The sequence below is a fragment of the Dendropsophus ebraccatus genome, chromosome 2 (assembly GCF_027789765.1).
Source record: "Dendropsophus ebraccatus isolate aDenEbr1 chromosome 2, aDenEbr1.pat, whole genome shotgun sequence".
NCBI lineage: Eukaryota > Metazoa > Chordata > Amphibia > Anura > Hylidae > Dendropsophus > Dendropsophus ebraccatus.
Window position 1 is genome coordinate 135,211,401 of NC_091455.1, and position 15,429 is coordinate 135,226,829.

Genomic DNA, 15,429 nt, shown 5'->3' on the forward strand with positions numbered 1-15,429 from the left:
ACAGAAAGAGCATAGACCACAGTTGACAGAAGGGTTAGATTCACACATACCATATTCACAGCGGATTTCATGCTGCAAGTTCAGCAGTGAAATCAGTTTCAAATGTGAATTACATAAGTATGTAAATGCTGGCCACCTTAACCCCCCTTCCGCTGGGAACATATAGCCATATACATGACTAACTGGGGAGAGGGCCCACACCAAATCATTGCCTAGGTGCTTCCACCATCTTGGATTAGGGGCTGTTTATGAGATTATAGCCGATGGTGTAAGCCCCTTGAATTAGTCTGCTGTTTTATCAACTTTCCAGCTCTGGTAATTGACAGCACCTAGCACTTCAGGGCTAATACACAATAACCACCACACTCTCTTTCACATATACCAAAAAATATATATCTTTTTAAAGGGGAAAAGTATAAGGAAAAATAGTAACAAAGTAAGTACAATGTGGCACATATACATATTCCTACCTATTTCCTTTTCTGCTGTTACCATCAGACTGTTCAGGTTGTCACAAAGAAAGGAAATTCTGTAATATTTCCCTCCCTCAAGCACAAGATTAGAATCACAGTCTGTAGGTCCCTTACAGATGACACAAACAGGAGTAAATGTGCGTCCATATGATTTCTTCTGTATACGCACAACCAGACCTTTTTCATTAGTCAAATCCAGAGGGTACAGTGTATCTGAAAAATAAATCATACAATAATACAGGTACTTGTTTTTTTTGAGCCCACCTTCTGAATCATTCTCTTAGCAGACAAGGTGTAAAAACAAAGAAAAAAAACTGGTGCTGCAACTTCACTAGGCAATTGTCTGCGGTGAAGTTAAAGCAACTCTGTACCCACAATCTGACTCCCCCCCCCCCCCCCCAACCATTTGTACCTTCAGATAGCTGCTTTTAATCCAAGATCTGTCCTGCGGTCCGTTCGGCAGGTGATGCAGTTATTGTCCTAAAAGACAACTTTTAAACTTGCAGCACTGTGTCAAACGGGAGTATCTGTGCCCTAACTTTGCACCACCCCTCCGTCCCACCCTCTTCATCATTAGGAATGTCACTGAAACATTTACTCCTGTATGAACATTGCACAGGTGCCTTAACGATCCAGCCCATGTGCTGTGCTGACACATAGTAGAAATCTGCCTGGAGCATTCCTAATGATGAGGAGGGTGGGGAGAAGGGACAGAGAGGTTGTGCCAGCTTAATGCATTCACAATCTAGGCCACACCCGTTGGGCATGGGGCTGCCAGTTTAAAAGTTGTTTTTTTGGACAATGACTGCATCACCTGTCAAACAGATCGCAGGACAGATCTTAGATTAAAAGCAGCTATCCGAAGGTACAAGCGGTTTTGAGGGGGGGGGGGTCAGATTGTGGATACAGAGTCGCTTTAAGGTCCTTTTAGCAGTGCCTTTGGAAAGCGCAATCAGTTGCGCTGCCAAGCTGCCAATTGATCCCTGCATCATTCGTGCAGCTGTTTAAATATATTGCTGTCAGCCACACATCCCCTGTTTACACAGGAAGGTGTGCAGCTGATAGCGATATATTTTAGCACAGCTCATAAGATGCGATTAGCCGAGAATCAGGCATTTTCCCGCTACTTGGCTGATCACTGCCACATTGGCCGTTTATCACCTGTAGGAGCGTTAAAAAAAATGCTCTTTGTCGACAATCGCCCTGTCTAAAAGTACCTTTAAATATTTTGCAACAGTTTTAGGTGGGGAACTGGCAGGAATGCTGGGGGAGGGAAGTAGTCAGGGTGGTAGTACTATGATAAACAGCTGAGGGAAAGCAATGCATTCTGGAACTTGTAGTACTGAGAAACTGCTCAACCAGAAAGTGCAACTACAAAATACAGAGCTAAGACACCAAAACAATTGTTTTTCTTTGCAGCATTCTTATGCAGCATTGTTTATAACACAGAAGTGCCTGCTGATGTGACCCGGAGAGGAGGGGGACTCAGGAGAGCAAAAAGTTACCTTATCTGAAGTAGATTGTGATATATTCAGTAGGAAGGAGAATACAACTCACATGGCATGGAGGACGAGACAACTGGCCATGAAATTGAGGCATTTTCCATATTAAAAGAAAAACCTCCTCTTCACTCTATTGTTTCCAAATGTACATTGGATACGTGACTGGGTTGGAAATGAATGTACTGAAATCAGTGGTTGTCAGTCAATGCTCTAACATTTTTTCCATGTATAAAGATCATGAGAGTCTTGAGCCCTATGCAGATGGAGCCCTGGGCACAAAAGCTATGAAACCTATAGAGTCCTTTTTGCTCTACAGTGTGGACACTTAGAAGTTGTTCATGGGGCACATATAGAACAATTGTAAATTGGGTGTTTCAGCTTGGTGAATACAGTAGTTACTGTATGTAACATCATATCATCTGACAATGTTAGATTTCATTTGATAAATAAATACAAAAGGTTTGGGCCTATTTAGATTTATTCACATATATTTTTACCAAAACCAAATAAATAAAAGGAATAGAACTAAAATGTTTAACAAGAAAAACAAAACTTACTTCCTTGACTTTTTTGAATGGTGACACTAAAGTTCAGGCTGAGGCCGGGGTGACCGCTCATCTGTTTATCTACCTCACAGTTTTGCAAGGATACATTAAAGTTAGCAAGTATATTGGCTGGCTGCTTATCTGTCAGTTTTAACAATGTGGATTTGGGTAGGTAGTACAGTACATGCTCATCCTTTTTCACACACACGGGGAGAGTGTAGTTCAGAAACTGGACACTGGCCGCATGGTTTTCAGGAAAGATGAACTTCCAGGTCATTTGTTCGTTGTGAGGAAATGGACCTGGGTAGTTTGCAGACAGCAGAGATACAACTGACTCCCGAAGGAAAGTGGACTCAACAATACTTAGTCCTGTAAAGAACAAAAAATCTGTTAGTACCGTATATGACATGCACGGTCCAAAGGCTTCTCACCAAAGCCAGATTTACAGCAATGTTTTCAATGACTGAACTGCATTACAGAGATATTTCTAAAGCTTGTACATGTATGAGTAAATGTTATAAATCTTTCTAATATTGTTTGTGTATTAGAACCACATAAGCTTCAAGGTCTCCACTAGTTGTCATTGAAAAGGAAACCTTCATTGTGTCAATCCAGGGAATGGTCATGAGATTGTCCCATGTTTTAGGCACTTTTTATGCAATGTTTTAAAAAGGAAAGAAAATAGCAAAGGGCATCCTCTGGTGTAGTACAATAAATTCCTATGACCATCCACCAAACGCACCAAGTCGCAAGCACTCACCTTTGTCAGTTGTGTAAACAGATAGGCTCAACTCTACTGAAGGCTTGGTAAATGTAGAATCACTGCAGCTCAAATAAGCAGACCCTGGCTTCCCCAAGGAGTCAGACAATAAACAGCAACAATACTAGCCAGGACTGACAATTAAAAAGAACACCTTAGGAGGATGAGCACAGGTGAAATGTAAGTAATGTGGCTTCAGACAAGCAGTGTTGCTGTACCGCTGCAGCAACTACAAGATAGGTCATGGAAACCAGCACGTTAAAAAAAAAAAAATTCTTTGCCAAACATTTCGGCTCAACTTTACTATAGAGGCTTTTTCAAGCATACAGTAATCACAAACAACATTATTTAAATAATGCCCACTTGACCCCAGAAACACATTTCCTTCCAGGTCACAATCCTCTGAGTCTTAACAGACATACACAATTACAAAACATACAATTCCCCAAGATCAAAGAAAGAATAAAACCCATTTTCACACTATTAGCTTACATTCCGTTACAAGTTATAAATATAGCCCAATTCGCTCTGGAATTAAAAATACCATATGTATAGACTCACTAGTGTACAAATCTGGTATGTCTCTTGTACTCCGACTTCACTCCAGATTAGACCAGAAGCGATGTGGAGCTTGCAGTAGACCCTCTACGTAACCTACTATTCCCCATTGCCGGCTCTGATTCCTTCATAGTCTGGGGGTATAGTTCCAATGTTAACTTACTATATGCTTCTCTATCACTTGGATATTGCACAATTCCAGATGTTTTGTAAATTAATGCTGTACTTGACTGTATTCTATACATGTTTCTGTTTTTCTAATAAACATGAATGTGTTTTCTAGTAACAATGTTTGATCGTTTCAGTTAGTCCCTCTGGTATTACACTGTTCATATGGTATATCCAAAAGGATTCACGTTTATTCAGAAGGGACAACCTATCAGCAGCCGGATCTGGAACCTGTTCAATGGGAAAAATCCTGATACTTTTAAGTTTCCCCCATGCTCACTTTTTACATGCCCCGAAACACTGTTTAAAAAGACCTTTCACATCCACATCCACAGTTAAGCAGGTATATGATGAATGCAGATGTACAGTCCTGGTGCTGTTTATAGAAGAAAAAAAGCCCTTCCCTGTAACAGACCATCAGGTGTTTTTTTGCAACAGCAACAGATTTTTTTTGCCCCATTTAAAATTCCACTCTTCTGCGTCTTTTGATTTTAAGCCTCCTTAACCTCTTTTGTGCTAACCCAACTCGGAGCTACCAAATTTCCTATTGTTTTTACCCTTCTAAAAGTAATTTTTTTTCTGGTATAAGTTTTTTTAGGACTTGGTCAGTCTTTAATATGGGCCAGTATTTATTTAAAATCTCTCTTATTGCTCAATTACCATCATTAAAACCAGTTGTAAAATTCATAAATAATTCTGTAGCGTTTTTCCCCCTTGATTTTGTTTTCAAACATGTTTCCTGCTGGATTCCTAAGCTTCTGCTATAAGCTTCTGTAATAACTTTTTTGGGGTACCCTTTAACATAAAAACAATGGGGGAGATTTATCAAACATGGTGTAAAGTGAAACTGACTCAGTTGCCCCTAGCAACCAATCAGATTCCACCTTTCATTCCTCACAGACTCTTTGGAAAATGAAAGGTAGAATCTGATTGGTTGTTAGGGGCAACTGAGCCACTTTCACTATACACCAGGTTTTAAATCTCCCCCAAGGTTTTTAAATTCTGGTCTGAGTCTGTTTAGTTAGTGCAGTTTATCCTAATTCGGTAAAATTTACTATGTTATGTTATTTATTTTTTGTTATGTTCAGCAAACTGGGGGGGGGGGGGGGCACGCTGTATATAAAAGAGGACTTGAGCCGCCCCATAAACAAATTAGCGTAACCAGGTGTGGCCCGAGTCCCCATCATGGTCCCCTCATCTGGTGTTACAAGCGACCATTGAAATAAAAAATATTGTGTGTTAAAATAAATTTCATTGCCTGTACTAAAAACTGGATTTCAGGATCTCTAAAACACCCACTTTCCTTTAAAAACCAATGCATAGCTTCAAGCCCTAACCTATTCTTAATATTAGAGTATAAAGATGTGACATCAAGTTTGAGAAAAAGATAGTCCTCACCCCACTTGATTCCATACAGGTCCCTAATTAGTATACTGGAATCTTCTAGATGATAGAGAAGTTCTAACACTAATTTCTGTAAAAACAAATCAATAAAATGAGAGAGAGGTTAGCAGTAAGACTTCCAATACCTGCAATGATGGGTCTACCAAGAGGATGCACTAGATTTTTATACACATTGGGAAGGTGATAGAAAAATGGGGTCTTTGGGTGCTTCAATTTAAAAAAACAAAAAACAAAAAACATTTTTCTTTTTTATTTAAAATGCTTATTTTTAAATACTCCTCAATCATACTTTGATATTCCCTTTCGAAATCTTTTTGGGTGTTTTCTTGGAAAATACCATAATATTTCTCTTTTGTTTTTTTTATGACTCTTTTTATTTTGGATTTTTTTAAAAATCTTCTAACAATAAAAAAAAAAAAAAAAAAGTCTGTATATGATGGCCCCTATGGTGTAGGGGGTAAAAAGAGGATTGGGCGTGGATGTCCTGGTGTAGACAACTCTTCTGTGGTATTGCCACTCTCTAATTCCAGTTTCTGATCATAAGATTTAGACGTTTTTTCTTTAACCCTTAATAATGCGCCCATTTATATTGATTATTAAGGGTTGAAGTTCACTTGTTTACACAGAGCAATGTGTATCGGATGATAATTTATATGGTCACATAAAAGATCCAATTCTTGGAACCCTCATTAGCTGATAATCAGTAAAAAAAAAAAATCAGATTCTAAATACTGTGCACTCCCTGGCAACTCCTTCCTACCCTGCTGGGCTTAATTCATAGATCTCTCCATAATTGTGTCTATACACACCCCTCTATACTTATCTATTCAAGGGATACAGCTCACTGTGCTGAACCAGGCTCTGCTCAGATAACATGGCATCAATATGATGTCAAATCACTATACAAGCATGAAGAGAGGCAGCTGAGGATCAGAATGCAAACAGCTGTGGAAAAGTGAAGAATGCTAAAAGTTAAAGGGAGTCTGTCAGCTGTAATTTATATTTCAAACTGCTGATACTGTTAGATAGCTGTTAGGACAAGGAGAAACATGGTACATTTTACATATCCAGCTGTGCTTCCAGGAAGTAGAGACATAGGGGGAGATTTATCAAAGGGTGTAAAATTTAGACTGGTGCAAACTACCCACAGCAACCAATCACAGCTCAGCTTTAGGCAGTGCTGAAAGGAAAGAGGAGCTGTGATTGCCCACAGCAACCAATCACAGCTCCTCTTTCCTTTCAGCACTGCCTAAAGCGGAGCTGTGATTGGTTACTGTGGGTAGTTTGCACCAGTCAAAATTTTACACCCTTTGATAAATCTCCCCCATACTTTTGCTATCTGGTAAAGAGAGTCAGTCCAAGAGGCTTTTCCAAGGTCCTTAACTTGCGGTGAATAGCCGCAAGTTAAGTGCTTCTTCTCCCCCGACTTCCTGTTTTATTGACACCTGGAAGCTGAGTCCCAAGCGAGGTCAGGAGCTCAAGAAATCATTTTTTTGACTCTTCTTACTATATAATTTTAACCATTCCATGTTCTGGAGTCACAGCCAGATAGATCAAGGAGACACATGTCACCTTTTTATATAAGAGCTACGTAACAGATTCCCTTATAGTGAAGTGTAAAGTTTTTTTTATATTAACATGTTAGTTTAATTTTCTTTTTTTTATCTTTAGAAAATCTCTTAAAGCAGTATTGTCATCAGTACTTTTGACATGAGGCCCAGACATGTCAGACATTTGTATTTTACTGGGTTCCAAGACCCGCAACTATCACGGTTTTTGTATTCTTCGATTAACGATTGCAAACGAGCACTTTTGCAAACGACCTAAAAATCATTCACCATAATACCCAGAAAGATAGTTGCGAGTCACGATCGCAATGCTGATCTGTTGCATACTCTATTATGTGAACGATCCTTATAATGAACGATGTGTACATACACCGAAAGTTAAAGCGACTCTGTACCCACAATCTGTCCCCCCAAACCACCTTTGGATAGCTGCTTTTAATCCAAGATCTGTCCTGAGGTCCGTTCGGCAGGTGATGCAGTTATTGTCCTAAAAACAACTTTTAATCCTGCAGTGCTGTGTCTAACGGCCGGGGCTTACATTTGTACATGCATTAGGCTGGCACCACCTCTCCGTCCTTCCTCCCCACCCTCCTCATAATTAGGAATGATCCAGGAACATTTACTGCTGTTTGAGCTTTGCACAGGTGTATTAACGATCCAGCCCATGTTCATTATACATACAGGTGGGCAATAGGAAGCAATCTGCCTGGAGCATTCCTAATGATGAGGAGGGTGGGGAGGAAGGACAGAGAGGGTGTGCCAGCCTAATGCATATACAAATGTAAGCCCCGACCGTTAGACACAGCGCTGCCGGATTAAAAGTTGTTTTTAGGACAATAACTGCATCACCTGCCGAACGGACCTCAGGACAGATCTTGGATTAAAAGCAGGTTTCTGAAGGTACAAGTGGTTTGGGGGGTCAGATTGTGGGTACAGAGTTGCTTTAACTATGATTTTATGGTTAGCTCAAAAGATACAATCAATGAACAAATTTTAGTTAGTCATTTGATCATTGCCTGCATAGACATTGAAAGATTATCACGTAAATTCAATTGATATAACAATTTTCACAAGATAATCTGCTACACTCCCAGCCCAGCCACTCAATCCAACTGATTACAGGAGTCTGATCCATAGACTGTAGTGGAGCCTGACACATAACCGTTTTGATTAGATGGCCAACCAGGCAGTAGCATGCGCTACCATATGCGTTACCCACAGGGGCGTAGCTAAAGGCTGATGGGCCCTGGTGCAAAATGTTAGCTTGGGGCCCCCCCATCTCACCCGATCAGGCAAAGTCATATCTAACGTTATATCCAATTACTCTAATGTGCCACCATGTTCTAATGCACTGCCACTGCCTCCACCTCATGTACTGTACTACTGCCCCCTATAATTAATGGACTGTACTGTGTCATTGTCTAACCATTGTATTCCAATCTTTGACTCTCCAGCTGAAAAACGACAACTCTCATCATAAACTGCCAGTTGGAAACGATTGGGGTTGTAGTGCTGCAACCTGAAGAGCCGCATGCTGCAAAACTACAACTCCCATAATAAACTGTCAGCAGGGCACGATGAAGTTTGAACTTCTGCAACCTGGAGAAATCACCTGATATCACCTGCAGTCCTATGTAACACCACATAACACAGTGGTATCTCTCAGTACAGATAATGTAGTAGATTTCACCTGCAGTCCTATGTAACAGCACAGATAACACAGTAATATCGCTGAGTATAGATCATGTACTAGATGTCACCTGCAGTCCTATGTAACAGCACAGATAACACAGTGATATCTCTGAGTACAGATAATGTAGTAGCTGTCACCTCAGGGCACCCCTACTAAATGATGTTCTACAAAATAAGAAAAGTGTCATACAGTGATTCACAGGTGAAGTCTTCTTTGATCTGAGGCGTCACTTTCCCTTTTCCTCTCCATCCGGCCCAGTCCTCCATGATGATTCCTTCCAGATACGTTTCATCTTTTCAGAACCTGCGAGACAAACAATTTAGGCTCTGCACATTTCTAGCAACTTCCTTTCCTTTCTCCCTCCTGTAGGCTCCCATAGTAACTGCGCTGTTTGGTGTTATGTGCAGTAAAGCGAGTAGGAATGTGGGATGCCCCCTGTATGTAGGATCCCCTGCTGTGCCCCCTGTATGTAGGATTCCCTGCTGTGCCCCCATGAGCTAATAATGCCCCCAGAGGTGCCCCCATGAACTAATAATGCCCCCAGAGGTGCCCCCATGAGCTAATAATGCCCCCAGAGGTGCCCCTATGAACTAATAATGCCCCCAGAGGTGCCCCCATATACTAATAATGCCCCCAGGGGTGCCCCCATGAACTAATAATGCCCCCAGAGGTGCCCCCATATACTAATAATGCCCCCAGAGGTGCCCCCATGAACTAATAATGCCCACAGAGGTGCCCCCATACACTAATAATCCCCACAGAGGTGCCCCCATACACTAATAATCCCCCCAGAGGTGCCCCCATACACTAATAATGCCCCCAGAGGTGCCCCCATACACTAATAATGCCCCCAGAGGTGCCCCCATGAACTAATAATGCCCCCAGAGGTGCCCCCATATACTAATAATGCCCCCAGAGGTGCCCCCATGAACTAATAATGCCCACAGAGGTGCCCCCATACACTAATAATGCCCACAGAGGTGCCCCCATACACTAATAATGCCCACAGAGGTGCCCCCATACACTAATAATGCCCCCAGAGGTGCCCCCATACACTAATAATGCCCCCAGAGGTGCCCCCATACACTAATAATGCCCCCAGAGGTGCTCCCATATACTAATAATGCCCCCAGAGGTGCCCCCCATGAGCTAATAATGCCCCCAGAGGTGCCCCTAAAAAAACAAACATCATACCTAATCCGCGCTGTGGCTGCAGGCAGCAGCTCTTCCTCCTCTTCGGGCTCCATCTTGCGAGCCGCAGGGACGGGACTTCTGGCAGGCGTGATGACGTCACATCATCACGCCTGCCGGAGAGGTCACGTCCCGGCGTCCCATAGGCTGCTGGTATGAAGTGCCGGCAGCCTATGGGAGGGAATACAGGAGGAGGACGCTGACAGGTCCTGCTCCTGTATTCTGATCGCTTTAATTTTCCGCCCGCTCACTGTGCGGTCGGAACATCGAAGTGATCAGTGCATCCCGAGAAGCTGCGCGGCCGCAGCCTCTCGGGATGCTCAAAAACAAGTGGCAAGGGGGGCCGTGCGGGCCCCCCTAGCGTAGGGGCCCGGTCGCCATGGCGACCACTGCGACCCCTATAGCTGCGCCACTGGTTACCCAGCTATGACTCATGATTGTAGCGCGCCTCAGGACTGAGGCCCAATGTGGTCTAAATATTTGACATGTTTGAGTTTAATGTCAGGAAGAGCTTGGCATGGATCTCAGTAGCAGAAGGGTTGTAGTTTTTCCATACATGGCTAGAGAGTGGATGTTGGGACTCAAAAAGGTACTATCCAGAGCTATTACAAAGGTTGTCTAAAAAAGGGCTGCACTAGTGGGGTGGTAACAAGTCCTTTGAGGCACTCTGGTACTGTGCCTGGTTGGTGGAATGTGGGATCCCCAAGATGGTGTAGGCAGAGGATACCAGAAACAGGGAGACAAGCAGGAGGAGAAACTGGTAATTTACTGTGAGACTTGTGAAACATTCAACAGTGGCCCAAGGTGACAGTAAATAAAATTGTAGGTAAATATGGAAAATACCACAAATCACAGTCATGCTCTAGGCCACTACATGGGCAACATGCCAAAAGTTTATTTAAATGACACTAACACTTTATAAAAGATGTGATGAAGGAATAGGAAGAACATGGCTTTCTGCTTCTACAAAACAGCACCACATCTGTCCATTGGTTGTATCTGGTACTGAAGCACAACTCATATGAAATATAAGAATTGTATGCTACAATACCAGACATAACCTTTGTAAGGGCAAGAAGCTAGGGTTGGAACACAACAATCATGTGCTTCTAATACAAATGCAATACAATATAAAAAAGCGACATTAAGAAAATTCATTGAGAAATATTATGAACAGTAAAAACCAATTCTTTTAACACTTACTTTTAATGGAAGACCTGTTTGTGATGCTAATTCCGGGATCTTTGATGGTAACATTCCATGGCAGACTTAAAGAAATAACTCCTCTTTCTTGAACTTTTATACGTGTTATAGTACCATTCCTGCAGAAGGTTCCAATGTTATAGGATGAGTCACGAACATATGTGCTGACATTGAAGCTAACAAGGTCTGAACACAGGCTCGAAGGATGTATCTGTCTCAATGGAGTAGAGAAGCCTAGTACAAGACCATTGTTCTTAGAGGTCAAGATGTTCCAAAAGAAGGTTCGATTTAAGCCATCTAAGTTTGAAGGATGTAAAGTAATGTTTGAAGGACACATTCTTAAGCTGCAATCTAGATAATACAGAAAACAAAATTAAATATGTTTTAAGCTTAGCAGATCATTTCTTTATGAATTAAAAGAAAATAATTGACATAGTGGATTTTTGGGTTACACATTAGTTAAAAATCACAGATCCGTACATGCGGAGTAACCCTTAACTGTAACTATTGTACACCAAAATATGGGGAAAACAGCTATTATGATAAATTAAAATATAAAACCCCACAATATAAAATACCAAAAAGTAATAGTCCCCACTTCAAACTGTAATTATACCAGTGACCAACGTGTTCTCTTTTATCACAGCAAAACCAGTATCAATTATAATGAAGTACAAGCCCACTCGTTTCCAAGATGCTCCAAATTCTGACATATTCTGTACTAGCAATGAGGACAAGGTTCAATCTCAGCCGTTCTCTGTGCTGTTACAGTCAGTTTACTGTGAGAGATTGCAGAGTGTGACTGTCAGCAATGTTTGGGATAACACTCTCCCTAGACACCCCCCTATACCAAGAGTCAGTCCCTACCCCTACTGTCAAAGGGTGTATTAGGGCACTAAAATGGGTGACCCCTTCCCCTAAACTACCCCTTTGTGGATACCCTATTGTACCCTGCCCTACTATAATATTGGTACTGTATATACAAATATATAGTCCTGAACTCACCAATAGTCCTGTTGATCTCCATTATAAAATACATCTCTGGCGTCTTGCAGCTGAAGGTGTAATCCACTTTTTTCCCTTTGGATATCTCAAGGCTCATTTCCTTACAGTTTGGAGCACAGATGTAACATGGTGGTGATGTGTTATCAATACGTTTTATGTTAATAACTGTATTGTCTGTGGATGCTAATGAGATCGTAACAGATTCTGAGAAGAGAAACAATTGCATATTGTAAAGAAAACATCATTTTTGATTGAAAGAGAAGGGTACTAAAATGCTCCAAAGTGATACTGTCACCACTAAAAATACTGGGGATGTTAAATGAGAAGTCTGGTAAAAATTTTTATTTAAAGTATTGTATTGCCCACCCAAAGTTATACAAATTACCATAATACACTTATGGGAAACGCTTATAAAGTTATTTTTTCCCGGCACTTACTACTGCATCAAGGCTTCACTTCCTGGATATAATGGTGATGTCACGACCCGACTCCCAGAGCTGTGCGGGCTGTGGCTGCTGGAGAGGATGATGGCAGAGAGATGCCCAGTGTCCCTCCAGTGCCCAATGTTCCTCAGTGTCCCCCTGCTACACCATGTTATCCAGGAAGTGAAGCCTTGATGCAGTAGTAAGTGCAGGGAAACAAGCACTTTATAAGCATTTCCCGTAATAAGCATATATTGGGGATTTGTATAACTTTTGGGGGCAAAACAATACTTTAATAAAAAATGTCACTGCAATTCTCCTTTAACAGCAACAGCAGGCACAACAGCGGCATTGCAGATTTACTATTGTTAGTGCTCTCAGTGGCTTCTTCAGCTGTAAAAAGAAAAAATTTTGAAGCATTGGTGGACAGTGTCATTTAAGCAGGGCTTCTCTACCTTGAGTCCTTTTCCCTGTTTCAGTCTGACACTTGCTTCCGTAGGATCAAACCAAACCCACTCGCAACTCCACAAGGGGGGCATGGATGACAGTGCTGGATCGGGGTGGAGAGAAGCAAACTAAACAGCAGAGAAGCTCACCCTGGTGATACTGTACTGTGGTGATACATTTTTTACAGCTAATGAAGCCACAGAATGCCATAACAATTGATTATTAAATGTATATTTTAAAATAATCCCACTGAGCTAAAACTTCCTGTTTTGTCTGTGATGTTAAAGGGTACTCTTGAGAAATAAAGATTGTTTTAAATCAACTGGTTTTAGAAACATATACAAATTAGTAAGTTACTTCTATTTGAAAATTTCAAGTGTTCCAGTACTTATCAGCTGCTGTATCTTCTGCAGGAATTGGAGTTTTCTTAAGAGTCTGACACTGTTCTCTTCGCTGCCACTATTGTCTGTGACAGGAATTTTCCAGAGCAGTAAAAATAATAATAATAATAATAATAATAGTAATAATAATAATAATAATAATAATAATAATAATAATAATAAATCATAATAATTGTTATTTATATAGCGCCAACAGATTCCGCAGCACTTTACAATTCAGTAGCAAATCCTCATTGAAAACCTGTCTTGCTTTGGACACTTCCTGACATGGACAGAGGTGGAAACAGACAGCACCATGTCAGACTGGATAGAATGCTAGAGATTTTTAAGATTTTAACTTTCTGACACCGATTTAAAAACTTTTTTGTCTCTGGAGTACCCCTTTAAGCTAAGTTCACATGCTGTACAAACAATGGTCATTGTTTGGCACTCAAAACAACGGCCATTGTTTAGCATGTTCCTGTATCTGACATTATTTTAGTTCAGGATTCACTGATGTCCCGTTTGGGTGTTTCCGTAATAAAATTCCAATGACTTAAATGCAAAGGACAAGTAAAAAAAAAAGTAGTGTGTGTAAACAACAAAAAACATCCGATAATAATTGACATTGTGTAAACAATTATCGTTTGCGTAGACTTCAATGGAAATATTTCAACAACAGCCATTGGTTTCAATTTACATAAAAGATGTTTTTTTCATAAAAAGTATGTTGTGTGAACATAGCCTTGAAGTGAATATACCAGTGCATATGCCGGTAGTATTTTTTCATACCAAATCAGTGGTGCAACTCCTCTGGTTCTGTAGTTATGGCCATTTTTCCATATATGTAAATCCACATATCTGGTGCACTGAAGGTGGGTCCAGCACTCCCACTTCACCAATATCTTCTCTTATCTCAAGGACAAGCCCAATTCTAATTATGTGAGGTGCGCCAAAGAGGAGGAGAGAACGTGTGCTGGGGGTGCTGGGTCTGCCTCCAGTGCATTAGACATCAAGAACTGCACTTCTGAAATCAGAGCAGTGGCACTGATTGTGAGTATGAAAAACTCTTACCAGCATATGTGCTGGTGCATTCACTTTAAGGAGGGGGCGGCTGGAAGTAATCTGTACAGCATTAGAGTAAAAGGTGACACCAGGTGATAGAGAAGACAATAGATGAAGCTCTCAGCTCAGCCTTCCATTCCTGTGGAATGACTTCTGCCAAGGTCACAGAACATGCCCAGAAATTTTTCAAATTCATATCAATGGGACAGCTCCTGTTTTGTATTTCTATGGGGTTTACTTTAAAGCATCTCTCTAAAAGCTGCTAAAAGAAGCTCAGGCAAGACGGAGGCACCCCATGACAATGTATTAAAAATGAATTAAAAACAATTACATAAAATAGAAATTGTTAAGAGAAAACCATGTTTTACTACATGGCTCAAAGCAATACAAAAATCAAGGCGATACATGCCCTTTGAGGCCTTGCTGTTAACACTAGTGTTGAGCTGATCTGTCAAAAGTGTTCGAGTCGGCAACTGAAAGACTCAACATTGGATTACTGGTGGCTGCAGAGATTGTATGCCGCCCTAGGACTGCCAGGAAAACATGGATACAACCTACAGTCATGTCCATGTTTTTCTGGCAGCCCTAGGGTGGCATGCAATCTCTGCAGCCACCGGTAATCAAATGCAAAGTTTTTCAGTTGCCGACTCGAACACTTTTGAAAGATCAGCTCAACACTAGTTAACACCACCTGAATATCAGCATACATGCCTTTTTAGGGCCCATTTACACAGAGATTATCTGACAGATTATCTACCAAAGATTTGAAGTCAAAGCCAGAAATAGACTATAAACAGAGATCAGGTCATAAAGGAAAGCCTGAGATTTCTCCTCTTTTTACATTGATTCCTGGCTTTGGCTTCAAATCTTTGGCAGATAATTTGTCAGATAATCTTTCTGTGTAAATGGACCCTAAATCTATCATCAGGAAATAAAGTTATTGTTAAAATGAAGTTTTTATCAGTAGCTGGCCATTTCATGTTACTAAATAAAGTAAACTCATACACCACCTTTAGCTGTCATGTTGTGTATAAAAAAGCATATA

General features: G+C 41.0%; 1 protein-coding gene across 1 annotated transcript in view; it reads right to left on the reverse strand.

The window, feature by feature from the left end:
- The window catches only part of CDCP1 (CUB domain containing protein 1), a 53,702-nt gene that overhangs the window by 14,394 nt on the left and 23,879 nt on the right, over window positions 1-15,429 (reverse strand). The window contains exons 2-5 of the mRNA XM_069958381.1: window positions 12,071-12,274; window positions 11,066-11,416; window positions 2,533-2,889; window positions 471-686 (exon numbers count right to left, since the gene is read on the reverse strand). Of these exons, the coding sequence (XP_069814482.1) occupies window positions 471-686; window positions 2,533-2,889; window positions 11,066-11,416; window positions 12,071-12,274 (1,128 nt within the window). The remainder of the gene's footprint in view (window positions 1-470; window positions 687-2,532; window positions 2,890-11,065; window positions 11,417-12,070; window positions 12,275-15,429) is intronic.